This window comes from Anabrus simplex, chromosome 1 (genome assembly GCF_040414725.1).
Source record: "Anabrus simplex isolate iqAnaSimp1 chromosome 1, ASM4041472v1, whole genome shotgun sequence".
Taxonomy (NCBI): Eukaryota; Metazoa; Arthropoda; class Insecta; order Orthoptera; family Tettigoniidae; genus Anabrus; species Anabrus simplex.
The window spans coordinates 420,847,619-420,861,243 of record NC_090265.1 but is presented as its reverse complement, the minus strand read 5'-3'; the positions used below and the strand labels follow the sequence as shown (position 1 = coordinate 420,861,243).

The 13,625-nt window shown below is 41.2% G+C and overlaps 1 protein-coding gene across 2 annotated transcripts in view; it reads left to right on the top strand.

The window, feature by feature from the left end:
• Window positions 1-6,154: 6,154 nt before the first annotated feature.
• Pex7 (Peroxin 7) overlaps window positions 6,155-13,625 on the top strand; it is a 94,885-nt gene continuing 87,414 nt past the window's right edge. The window contains exons 1-2 of one of the 2 annotated variants that reach the window (XM_067135121.2): window positions 6,155-6,727; window positions 7,183-7,306. In XM_067135121.2, coding sequence (XP_066991222.1) covers window positions 7,201-7,306 — 106 coding nt within the window. In that variant the 5' untranslated portion in view covers window positions 6,155-6,727; window positions 7,183-7,200. Of the gene's footprint in view, window positions 6,733-7,182; window positions 7,307-13,625 lie in introns of both variants that reach the window. The other variant, XM_067135120.2, reaches the window with a different exon arrangement.

The following is a 13,625-nucleotide window of genomic DNA, read 5'->3' as shown; positions in this document are numbered from 1 at the left end:
AACTTATTTGAAACCACTGGAAGTTCTACAGAATAGGGTTATTAGAAATTTCTTAGTAGGACCATATTTAACAAATACGAAAGTTATTTATGAGCAGACTAGAATACTACATTTGGACTTAGAGAAGTTCAATGCTGCTGTATTTTCAAAACTGTTAATAACCAAATACATAACATTTTCATACTATATAATAAAAATATACATCACACTATGAGGTGGTGGTGGTGGTTAATGTTTTAAGAGGAAGTAGGCCTACAACTAGGCAACCATCCTCTATTAACATTAATCAGATGGAAAAAATGGAAAGAATCCGACACTTCGAAAATGAAGATATCGGCCAAAGAGTGACAAGGACCACGAAGTGCGTGAAAATGAAAGACTTCCTAGCCCTCGAATGCTCTAATAGCGTCGGAGTCGGAAAAGAACAAGCGCTGTCAAAGGAAGGTCGGACAGGTTAGATGAAAGTGATTAGCCTGGCACAAGTAAGTGAAAGCAGTGCCAGGACTCAGGTAAGGGCCCCGTGGTCGCCAGCCCACGATCCAAAGTTCATAGCTCCTGGGACCCCTTTTAGACGCCTCTTACGACAGGCAGTGAATACCGTAGGTGTTATTCTACCGCCCTCACCCACAGGGGGGTGAAAATGAGGAGCTTGGCACAAGTATATGGAAGCAATGCCAGGACTTACCCAAGGGCCTCGTGGTCGTGGTGGTGATTATTGTTTTAAGAGGAAGTACAACCAGGCAACCATCCTCTATATAACACTAATCAGAGGGAAAAAAACTGAAGAGATCCGACACTTCGAAAAATGAAGGTATCGGTCTAAGGAAAGCAAGGTACCGAGTTCGATAGCTGCAGTCGCTTAAGTGCGGCCAGTATCCAGTAATCGGGAGATAGTAGGTTCGATCCCCACTGTCGGCAGCCCTGAAGATGGTTTTCCGTGGTTTCCCATTTTCACACCAGGCAAATGCTGGGGCTGTACCTTAATTAAGGCCACGGCCGCTTACTTCCAATTCCTAGGCCTTTTCTATCCCATCGTCGCCATAAGATCTATTTGTGTCAGTGCGACGTAAAGCAAATAGCAGTAGTAGTAGGAAAGCAAGGGCCACGAAGGGCGTGAACATGAAAGACTCCCTAGCCGTCGCAAACCTAATAGCGTCGGGGTCGGAAAAGAACAAGAGTTGACCAAGAGAGGTAGGTTAGAATAGATGAAAGTGAGGAGCCTAGCACAGGTAAGTGGAAGCAATGCCAGGACTCAGCTAAGGGCCCCGTGGTCACGAACCCACACTCCAAAGTTCAGAGCCCCTGGGGCCCCTTTTAGTCGCCTCGTACGACAGACAGGGGATACCGTGGGTATTATTCTACCGCCGCCACCCACAGGGAAACCTCGCGGTCGCCAGCCCTAATCCACGCTCCCAAGTTAAGAGCCCCTGGGGCCCCCATGGTGTTATTCTGCCGCCCCCACTGACAGGGGATGTAAATATTGGCATCAGAAGTCCTTACTACGTATGGGAAATCCATCAGCAGCAACATTACAATTTGCACTTCTACCAATGATGAGCCCATAAAATTTGGATCAAATAGATCTTTCTATGAAACTACACTTTTCACCCCAAAACACGTTATCTACGTTGCATTGAAGATATGCGACAAAATGTAGAGCCTGTTAAAGGATTAGGCTACTCTTCCCTCTTAGCTAATCTGTTTGATTATCGTCGCCATAAGACCTATCTGTGTCGGTGCGACGTAAAGCCCCTAGCAAAAAAAAAAAAAAAATCTGTTTGATTCGTGTTATCTTCATCAACATTGGTGAATGAAGAGGGTACGGGTAGAATGATGACCTTCGAAGAGGTTATGTAGCAAGGAACAGGAATGACCACGAGGGACGGAAAAATTGACATCAACAGCCGAACTGCCCTGTCCCCTTAATCTCTGTAAATTGGCAGTGATAACGACAGTTGAAACTGGCCTTATTTTTAATTACTTGAGCCAGGTTTTTGTCTTTCTTCTTCATTGTAGAACTTCCCTTAGTTAATCCCTGTGCTCATCTGAATTCCCGTGATCGTTACAATTTTTCGCTAACACTGAAGAAAAATTATTGGACATACTGGCATGTGCGTTGCATCCGGGAGATAGTAGGTTCGAATCCCACTATCGGCAGCCCTGAAGATGGTTTTCCGTGGTTTCCCATTTTCACACCAGGCAAATGCTGGGGCTGTACCTTAATTAAGGCCACGGCCGCTTCCTTCCAACTCCTAGGCCTTTCCTATCCCATCGTCGCCATAAGACCTATCTGTGTCGGTGCGACGTAAAGCCGCTAGCAAAAAAAAAATGGCATGTGCGTGAAATCTATCTGTAGTACCTAACCGTATTTCATTTTTGTTTCTTGGATTGTTGTAAGTGCTATCCCAGCATTCATTGGTTCAGAACCACTTGAGTTGTCTATTTTCAAAACCGGCCATCTCCAAATGGTTACATTTTTCAGGAAACCGAAAAAACTTGTAAAATCTAAATAACGAGATTTAGAATTATTTTCATTTGCTTACTCGCTTAAAAATAGCATTGCGATGAATGTTACAGAATACCAATGTTTTTCATTTATGGCCGGGCTTACACCAAACGAAAGAAACTGAAGGAATGAAAATACACAAAAATGCTTTATTTAAAAGTTAACTAAAAAGAAATCAATACAGTGTATAAAGCCAATGTATTTACATAACAATAATGAACCAGAATTAAACATTAATTTATGTCAGTGTCTACACTGTGCTTACGTGCATCTTCCCTTCTTGTAGGTAGTTTGGTTGTTTCGTGGAAGGTTATTATCAATGAGTTCTTTGAAAAATTCAGCATTTTTACATTTCACCATACCGGGCGAGTTAGCCGTGCGGTTAGGGGCGCGCCGCTGGTGAGCTTGCATCCAGGAGATAATGGGTTAGAATCCCACTGTCGGCAGCCCTGAAGATGGTCTTCCGTGGTTTCCGATTTTCACACCAGGCAAATGCTGGGGCTGTACGTTAGCTAAGGCCACGGCCACTTCCTTCCAACTCCTAGGCCTTTCCTATCTCATCGTCCCCATAAAACCTATCTGTGTCGGTGCGACGTAAAACAACTAGCAAAAAAAAAAAACCATCAGATTCGGAAAAGAACAAGAATTGACCAAGGGAAGTCGGATAGGATTGATGAAAGTGAGCAGCCAGGTAAGTGGAAGCGATATCGGGACTCAGCTAAGGACCCCGTGGTGATCAACCCACGCTCACAAGTTAAGAGTACCTAGGGCCCGTTTAGTCGTCTCTTACGACAGGCAGGGGATACCGCGGATGTTTTTCTAATGCCCCCACCCACGGGGAGATAAAGTGCTAGAATTTTGTCGCGTAAGAGTTCCTTTCCGTGCCGATAAATTTACCGACGTAACATAACTTATTTCAGCTCCTTCAAATGACACCGGACTGAATCGGGATCGAATCGGTAGTGGTGGTGGTGGTGGTGGTAATTACTGTTTTAAGAGGAAGTACAACTAGGCAACCATCCTCTATATAACACTAACCAGAGAGAAAAAATGGAAGGGATCCGACGCTTCGAAAAATGAAGGTATCGGCCAAATAAAGAGAAGAGCTATGAAGGGTGTGAAAATGAAAGACTCCCTAGGCCTCGATACCTAATACCATCGGGGTCGAAAAAGAACAAGAGTTGACCAAGGGAGGTCGGATAGCACAGATGAAAGTGAGGGGCTTGGCACAAGTATGTGGAAGCAATGCCAGGACTCAGCTAAGTGCCCCGTGGTCACGAACCCACGCTCTCAAGTTGAGAGGTGGTGGTGGTAATTATTGTTTTAATAGGAAGTACAACTAGGCAACAATCCTCTATATAACACTAATCAGAGAAAATAATGGAAGGGATCCGACATTTCGAAAAGTGAAGATATCGGCCAAAGAAAGACAAGGACAACGAAGGGCGTCGCGTGAAAATGAAAGACTACCTACACCTCAGGAACCTAATATAGTCGGGGTCGGAAAAGAACAAGTTGACCAAGGGAGGTCGGATAGAATAGATGGAAGTGAGGAGCCTGGCACAAATCAGTGGAAGCAATGCCAGGACTCAGCAAAGGGCCCTGTGGTTGCCAACCCACGCTCCCAAGTTGAGAGCCCGTGGGGCCCCTTTTAGTCGCTTCTTACGACAGGCAGGGGATACCGTGGCTGTTATTCTACCGCCCCTCACCCATAGGGGAAATGGGATCGAATCACTCAACTTGTGCTCAGAACACGAGTATTCTACCGTCAGAGCTACTGTAGGTACTCAGTACGCCTTCGTAATATCAATCAATCAATCAATCAATCAATCAATCAATCAGTACTGACTTGCATTTAGGGCAGTCGCCCAGGTGGCAGATTCCCTATCTGTTGTTTTCCTAGCCTTTTCCTAAATGATTTCAAAGAAATTGGAAATGTATGGAACGTCTCCCTTGGTAAGTTATTCCAATCCCTAAGTCCCCTTCCTATAAATGAATATTTGCCCCAATTTGTCCTCTTGAATTCCAACTTTATCTTCATATTGTGATCTTTCCTACTTTTATAAACGCCACTCAAACTTATTCGTCTACTAATGTCATTCCACGCCATCTCTCCGCTGACAGCTCGGAACATACCACTTAGTCGAGCAGCTCTTCTTCTTTCTCTCAATTCCTCCCAACCCAAACTTTGCAACATATTTGTAACGCTACTCTTTTGTCGGAAATTACCCAGAACAAATCGAGCTGCTTTTCTTTGGATTTTTTCCAGTTCTTGAATCAGGTAATCCTGGTGAGGGTCCCATACACTGGAACCATACTCTAGTTGGGGTCTTACCAGAGACTTATATGCCTTCTCCTTTACATCCTTACTACAACCCCTAAACACCCTCATAACCATGTGCAGAGATCTGTACCCTTTATTTACAATCCCATTTATGTGATTACCCCAATGAAGATCTTTCCTTATATTAACACCTAGATACTTACAATGATCAGCAAAAGGAACTTTCACCCCATCAACGCAGTAATTAAAAGTGAGAGGACTTTTCCTATTTATGAAACTCAAACCTGAATTTTAACCCCGTTTATCAACATACCATTGCCTGCTGTCCATCTCACATTTTCGAGGTCACTCTGCAGTTGCTCACAATCTTTTAACTTATTTATTACTCTATAGAGAATAGCATCATCCGCAAAAAGCCTTATCTCCGATTCCACTCCTTTACTCATATCATTTATATATACCGTATAAGAAAACATAAAGGTCCGGTAATACTGCCTTGAGGAATTCCCCTCTTTGTTATTACAGGGTCAGGTAAAGCTTCACCTACTCTAATTCTCTGAGATCTATTTTCTAGAAATATAGCAACCCATTCAGTCACTCTTTTGTCTAGTCCAATTGCACTCATTTTTGCCAGTAGTCTCCCATGATCCACCCTATCAAATGCTTTAGACAGGTCAATCGCGATACAGTCCATTTGACCTCCAGAATCCAAATTATCTGATATACCGGTATCTTGCTGGAATCCTACAAGTTGAGCTTCAGTGGAATAACCTTTCCTAAAACCGAACTGCCTTCTATCGAACCAGTTATTAATTTCACAAACATGTCTAATATAATCAGAAAGAATGCCTTCCCAAAGCTTACATACAATGCACGTCAAACTTACTGGCCTGTAATTTTCAGCTTTATGTCTATCACCCTTTCCTTTATACACAGGGTTTACTATAGCAACTCTCCATTCATCTGGTATAGCTCCTCTAACCAAACAATAATCAAATAAGTACTTCAGATATGGTACTATATCCCAACCCATTGTCTGTAGTATATCCCCATTGCCTCGGCTTCGCATACTCGTGGTTCTCCGGAGCAGTTGGACATTTACGCTCCCAGTAAACAACAAAATAATAGGATATTAACTAGGCATACAGTATGGGTGGCATAGCTTCATATATTAAGTTACGAACGCAAAAGATCATTGAAACCCTACAAGTCAGCGGTGCATTCTAAAAGTGGAAGCAAGGCCATTGCATAAGAAGGGCAAAATGCCAAGCCAGATTCTGGTTGTGAAATGTCTCATTCTGCAAAAGAACAATGCTGTTCATTCGATGACGAATGAAAAGCTCTGCATTAACATACGGTACAGTAGTATTTCCGAGAGGGAGCACCACGGCTCGCACAACATGCACGACTCGTGCTAACAAGGCCCACCGTGGGGATTTCCTTGCATCAGTCGTGGATTACGAATATTTACAAGTTTACCAATTTTACAAGTTTGAAATAGGAGAGAATCATAACAATGCTACGTTGCTGTCAGCGCATATAGACCTATCAATCTTTTCTTACTGTAGTGAGATCTACAATAGGAAATTTGAAATGTTCTAAGTCAAGCCTAGGCCTATATGAATAGCTAGGTATAAATATATATCTGTAAAGCCGATGGTCTTTATCTTCATCTTCAGGAAAGAAAAGATATTCCCGTGGATTTTGTCTTCGGCATTGTGAAATACGAAACTTGCGAAATATGATTTTGCATTGTTCTCAGTATAGTGTCAATTATCACCACCGACAGAGATGGCAGCGTTGTATTGAATTAAATATGGATGGTGTGAACATGTGAAGTTAGGTGAATATATGTAGAAAATGTAATGAAACGGTCGTCATACGACTATATAGGAAATACAATTTTAATATGATGGTGTGATGAACATTTGAAGTTGGTAAGGTAAACATACATTCTGTTTGTATTGTATTTGGTACTGTAAAAGGGGCTCAAATTTCAGCTGTCAGAGCCTTTCTGAATGAAGTGTTTATGATGATTCTGTCGGCATACTAATATTCTTCCACTTTCCCTTATATTTTTATCTCGTTTGATTTTTTATTTATCTGTTGCGTTTCTGTGCGTCCTTTTCTGTTCATTCTTGCTGTTGTGATGTTTTAATAGAAAATACATTTTTGTTTTTAATTTACTATTTTATTTAGCCTAGGTAAAAAGTGCAGATCACTATTACTGAAAGCGCATGACGTAAACTTTTCAGTAATAGAAGAGTTTCTTTTTAGCAGGGAAACCGCTTTTTAAAAAGACAAGTGGTGGTGATATCTAGTTTTGGTACCAAGGTTTAGCAATTGGTTGTATGAACAATATTTTTAATTGCACTGTTATGTTACTTTCCAGGCAGCTTCTGAAAGAACGATGCCTACCTTCTTAACACCCAATCGTCATGGTTACTCAGTACGATTTTCACCATTTCAACCAGAAAGAATTGTATGTGCGACTTCACAGTATTTTGGATTGGCAGGTAATGTGCAAGTTCTGTTTGATTATTTCTTTTAACAACTGAGCATTCTGTGATCTATGCCCTTGATGAGATCATCTCAGAAGAGGTTGAGTGTTTGTAATGTATATGTTAATGAGTTGCTCTGTACATTTTCAGTCCATAACCTGTTATTCTTCTTCATGGTTATCAGGATAAGAGATTGTAGCCTTTTCAATAAAATCACAACTGATGCGTATTTATGTCTTGAAATCATGAAAGATCTGAACTCTTGTCTTTGCCAAGGATGTACGTGGTTAGGCTTGACTTGCAGTGGGCAAGTGATTTTAATATGATGGGTTTTCAACTCTGTATCATGTATTAAAAGCATTTTCTTATCTATGAAATTTATTGTGAGACACTATACTCTGACTTTTTCTACAAACTGCAGTTTGTTATAACTTTTTGCTAACTCGTATTTCATGATCATCTTATTCTAGCCTGTTTGCTAGTTGGAGTTCAAGATTAATAAACCTGCACTCTAAAGCATGACATTTGTAAAAAGTTCTGTGATAGGCTTCTATGATGTATCTTCAGGAGAAAATGTAGCAAGGATCTTGAGATTTTCCTTTTGGGCTCACTGCAGCCACTCTGATTCAGTTCAAACAGGTTTTTTCTAGCTTTTCTTAGTCCAGGTGCCCATTGTGACTTTGCATATTTTTTCAGATATAAATTGTGCCTTGCAAATGCTGAGATTTAAGCCTCGATTGTGAGAGAGGATAGCAATCTCTGTGCCACTGTACTGTACTGATTGAGTAAATAATTATGCAGTACGGTTAAAGAAGCTAATCATTGCTAATTTACTTAAATGCTGTTTGATATTCAGTAAAACCTGTTTTAACAGACACCTCTCACTGGTGGAGGAGACAATTTTCTAGGTCCGTGATAAAATCCCATGTTGTGTACAAGTAATTTACCTCTCTTATCACAAGTAGGTAGTAATTTTAAAAAAAATTCATGTTGGTTCTGTATTGAATGACAAACTTATAAAATTTGTATTCTTTTATTATAAGGTCCACCCAGTTAAGACTAATATATAGACCAATTCAACTAAAAATTGAACATTGGCCTCAGCTACCATGTGCAGGCATTTTAATTTGATGCCGTCTGGCTGTTTGCGTGTCGGTTTTATTGTTCCATTTCACCCTTGGCCCACTAGATGGCAGATGAATTCCTCTTGGGTGCCTTTGGTTGAGTTTTAATGAATTTTGTCAGGTATGTCGGTCGTGTGAATTATCAGTTGGTCTCTCCCTTATAATTTGATATGTATATCTAATAAGTGGCCTATTATATTTGTTAGAAAGGTATCAATCTGGTATCAATGAGCAATCCTGTAGAAGAGATACGTCCTCACCTTTCATTCCTAAGAACGGTGGTTGTTTCTTCCAGATATGAATAAAACCTCTTCAGTATGTTCTGACAATATGGCCATTGAACTTCCATGTAGCATAGTAGCCCTTCAAATTCACTGCCCCACGAACCTAATACGCTAGGGTAGCAGAGGGAGAGGTGATAACTCCCACGTGGTGCGTCCCAGATGGCAGATACGGTGGTCCTAATTGGGTTGCCGGTGGACTTAAGCAAAATAAAATAGCTCTCGCGGGCTAAACACACAAACGGGTGCGGGGGACAGGTGAAGAATACACCCACGGTATCCTCTGCCTGTCGTAAGGGGTGACCAAGGGATGATCGAATTAGAACCATGAGGCTACTTGTAATTAGTACTGTACCATCATATGAGGAACACCATGGGTCGCCTTTATTTGCGAGTTGTACCGCTATGTTAGGTACACAGTAGGTTTGTATTAGTAGCAACAGAGGGTGAATCGGTATGTGTTTTACAGTACCCGTGATTAGTACCATTATATGCAGCACACTAACGGGCTTACGTTGCCTGGGATTAGTACCATTGTAGTCCGACTCGTTGGCTGAACGGTCAGCGTACTGGTTTTTGGTTCAGAGGGTCCCGGGTTCGATTCCCGGCCGGGTCGGGGATTTTAACCTTAATTGGTTAATTCCAATGGCCCGGGGGCTTGGTGTATGTGTTGTCTTCATCATCATTTCATCCTCATCACGACGCGCAGGTCACCTACGGGAGTCAAATAGAAAGACCTGAACCTGGCGAGCCGAACCCGTCCTGGGATATCCCGGCACTAAAAGCCATACGACATTTCATTTCAGTACCATTGTGAGAAACACCACGGGTCTGGGTGTTGCCTGTGATTTGTACCACTATATGAGCAACACCGTGGGTCTGCGGTGCGTATGAGTAGTACCCACTATGTGAGGAACACCACGGAATAGTATGAGTCCCTGTGATTAATACACCTATGTGAGGAACACCATGGGTTTGTGTTGCCTATGAGTGGCGCCGTAATGCGAGAAACACCATAGGTCTGCGTTACCTGTGCGCATTACGTTACCTTGAGTAGTACCACAATGTGTGGAACACCGTAAGTCTACGTTACTCATAATTAGTACTGCTACATGAGAAATACAATGGTTCTTACTTTCCTAGTGACCATTATTAGGGACCATTGACCTGGATTTTGGACCTCTTTAGATAAGAAGCATCGTCGATTCAGAATTGTTTTTTGGAAGGAGCCGGTATATACTATTGTTTTAAGATAGTTCCTGGGAAGGTGGGGCATTGCGGATTGAATCCACTGATTGTTTTAAATTCATAATCATTGTTCATCGTCTTTTTTTTTAAAATTCTAGTCAGTGGATGAGTTTTGGACTTTTAAATTGTCATTACCTTTAGTCTAATTTCGTACCATTAGGGGCCGATGACCTAGGTGTTAGGACCCTTTAAAAAACAAGCATCATCATAATCATCATCAAATTCACTGCCTGAACCTGCAGAGGGTAAGCTAAATAGGAGGGTTAGGGCGCTCTGGATTGAAGTTCACAGTTTTGCACAATGCCTTAAGCCCATCGTCTTTTTTCAGTACATCAGAAGAGAGAGATTGTTAATGAATGCATTATCCTAGATATGAAAGTGTACAAAACAATGCAACTTTTAAGACTAGAGCCTGCTAGAATTTGCACAATAATTAGCATGCTGAAGAAGTGTAGTGCACGTAGCAGGATACTGAATCTCCTAGTTAATAATATCTGCTTTGCCTTGAGTAGTGGGCATCCTTTCATATGTTTTAGACATTTCAACACAAAAAAGGGCAGTGATATCATAATTACTTTTATTGATCTATTAAATAATTAATATGTCAGAACCTACCGGGCGAGTTGGCCGTGCGGTTGGGAGCGCACACCTATGAGCTTGCATCCGGGAGATAGTGGGTTTGAACCCCACTGTCAGCAGCACTGAAGATGGTTTTCCGTGGTTTCTCATTTTTGGGGCGACGTAAAACGACTATAAAAAAAATTAATTTAAATTGCTTGAAGATGCAATGCTGCTGCCTCACAATCGTGTATTCTTCCAGTCACAACATTGTAAATGGAATGAAGTACTGAACAAAGGAAACAATATGCCAGATGGTTTGATTAGAGTAGATGTTTCAATATGCCCCCTCCTACTTCAATGAACAGTTCACCTTTGGACATCTGTTCAGGATGTGTGATGTTCTGCGAATGACCTGGAAAGCTGTCTGTATTCTTGGTACAAGTTCATCTTCTCTTTCTACAGGGTTCGCATATTAGTTTGTGCGGAACAAACTGTACACTGCCTACTGGGGCTGGGAAACGACTATGCAAAACAAATGAGAAACTTGTGCATTCATACCGAGCTTTACCTCTGTCTCCCACTTCCTCCTTTCCCTCCCTTCCCTCCCCTTCCCTTCCCTCCCCTTCCCTTCCCTTCCCTTCCCTTCCCTTCTGTTCCCTTCCCTTCTTCCTCTGATGCACAGCAACAGGCAGCAGCTGGCTCTCCGGCATAACAAATACGGCAAGTTCATCAATTTGAATTGCGCAATACCCCCTGCGGGTGGGGAGCGCAGGTGTATCCCCTGCCTGTCGTAAGATGCGACCAAAACGGGTGATCTAGGCGCAGACTTGGATTGTGGTTTGGTATCATGTGTTGGACCCCCTGTGGATGGGAGGGACTGGATACATTCACAGGTAACCCTACCTGTTGTAGAAGGTAACTAAAAGGGTCATGTGGCCATGTCCTTTTTTTTTTTTTTTTTTTTTTTTTTGAGGGTTAGTTGTAAACCGATTCAAAATTCTTGATGTGCGTTTCGTACTGCTCAGAGATGGGCCTCTTACGTGTGCAGTTATGCTCGAAAACTCGCTGGTGACACCGGGAAGCCTTTGGGTGGGAGTGCCGTGTACCCGTGCAGTAGTATACGCCTGACAACACAGGTCCTTGCACAGCCGAATGCCAGAAGGACATATTATTATTAATTGTTTATTATTTTTTCTCTATTTATTATTGTGTACACACTATGGGGTACATGCTATTGCACATGATTGGAGGATGGGAGTCCTAGTGCTCATTGCCTCAGTCATTTCATATGAGGCATCGTCTAACATCGGACCCTGGGCAATACCTGCTATGACCAGGTGGATATTGCCTAGGCTGCTTGGTTTGGCTACAGAGACCTCTGATCGGACAGGCGGCATTCGGGGAGGATGATTTCGGGCATGGCGTCGAAAAAACTTCTGCCTGCCACAGGTAGTTTGCTACCCAAGTCTTTAACATTTGATTCCCTAAGGGAACAAGCGCAGCAAATTAGTTTGGGTTCCAACTTCCCTAGGTGTCTGGTTGCTACCAGAACCGATGGGCAAGATTTCAAGCTGTTCGAATCAATCCTTTTCAATTGACACATCAAAGGTGTATACAGCGAACTTGAGGATGAGAAAGTGCGCAGTGGTGGTTTTGTTCTTAAGATGAACACTGCGCTCCAAGCAGATCGGTTGTTTAAGTGCGACCACTTTGGCGAAATCCCCGTCATATTAAAAGATCTTGCAATGGAAATGTCATCCAGGCAGGCAAGAAAGCCAACCTTTATTACAATCTTAATAAAGGTTGCTAAATTAGGGAGAGATTTGAGTTTTTTGAAAAAATGCTCCATCAATGACTTAACTCCCAAGTTTTAAAAATTCACTAAGAAAACTTATAGGAACACAGCAAAGACTCGGGCGACTCAACTTAAAACCGATAAAATTTGGATTAAAGACGAAATCAAATTCCTCCATAAAAAGAAATCTCTTCTGAACCATATGAAACTCGTTTAGAAATATCCACTCTGCTTGGCCCCCTCGAATGGACATCCTTTCAATTACATGTCACAAACAAAGTTAATTTTATTCTGTTTAAGAAACAAAACACACTTGACAAAAAATGGAATGCTCTTTCAAAAACACCACATAGCAAACCTAATACCCCAAACAGTATAAAACCAAATTATTCTCATCAACCTGTAGTTCAACCTATTCAATACAAATAAATATGAAATGTAGTATTACATTCCTATTTAATACATTTCAGTACGGAACATTATGACATTTTTATCTTTAAATGTAGTGAACCTAAGTAAAATTAACTTCGATGTCGATCTCGAAGTGCTGAGCAAGGGACCTAAACATAATTGAGGTAATCCTTGTAACCGTGATCATTTAATTTCCACCATAGCTGAATCTGAATTAGCCATCAACAAGTTACCCATAGACATACAAGTATTAGTCTGATATGTAGTCAAACATAATCTACCTCTTATCTTTAATCAACAACAAACCATTAAACCCAACACTGAACACATATCTAATGTCCATAAATTAAAGAAAAAAAGTCAAAAACAATGACTTAATAATAACAAAAGCCGACAAAGGGAACGCTACCGTAATCGTGGACAAAAGTGACATCATTAAAGCATAAACGTTTTTTACAGAAAATAACTTCATAACATCTTCAAAAAATCCAACAAATAAAATACAAAGAGACCTGAAAACCGTTATTAAGAACGGTTCATTTTTGTTTAATGAGCTTGAAAAATCCATGAATCCGAAGCTTCCCACAGCGAAAGCGCTACCCGTGATCCATAAAACCAACGTCCCCATAAGACCCATTATCAATTTCAGAAATAGTGTGACTTATAAAGTGTCTCATTTCATTCACAAATTCCTTAAATCACACTATCATTTTCAAGCCAATATGTCAGTGAAAAATTCTATAGAATTTTGCAATAAAATTAAGTACTTTAATTTATCCAAACACCACACACTTCATTCATTTGATATTATTAACATGTATGCTAATGTGCCCATTAACAGTACCATACAATTAATTAAGAACAGTCTTTCCAAATTCAGTATATTAGGTATAGACGAAATTGAAGAATTTATT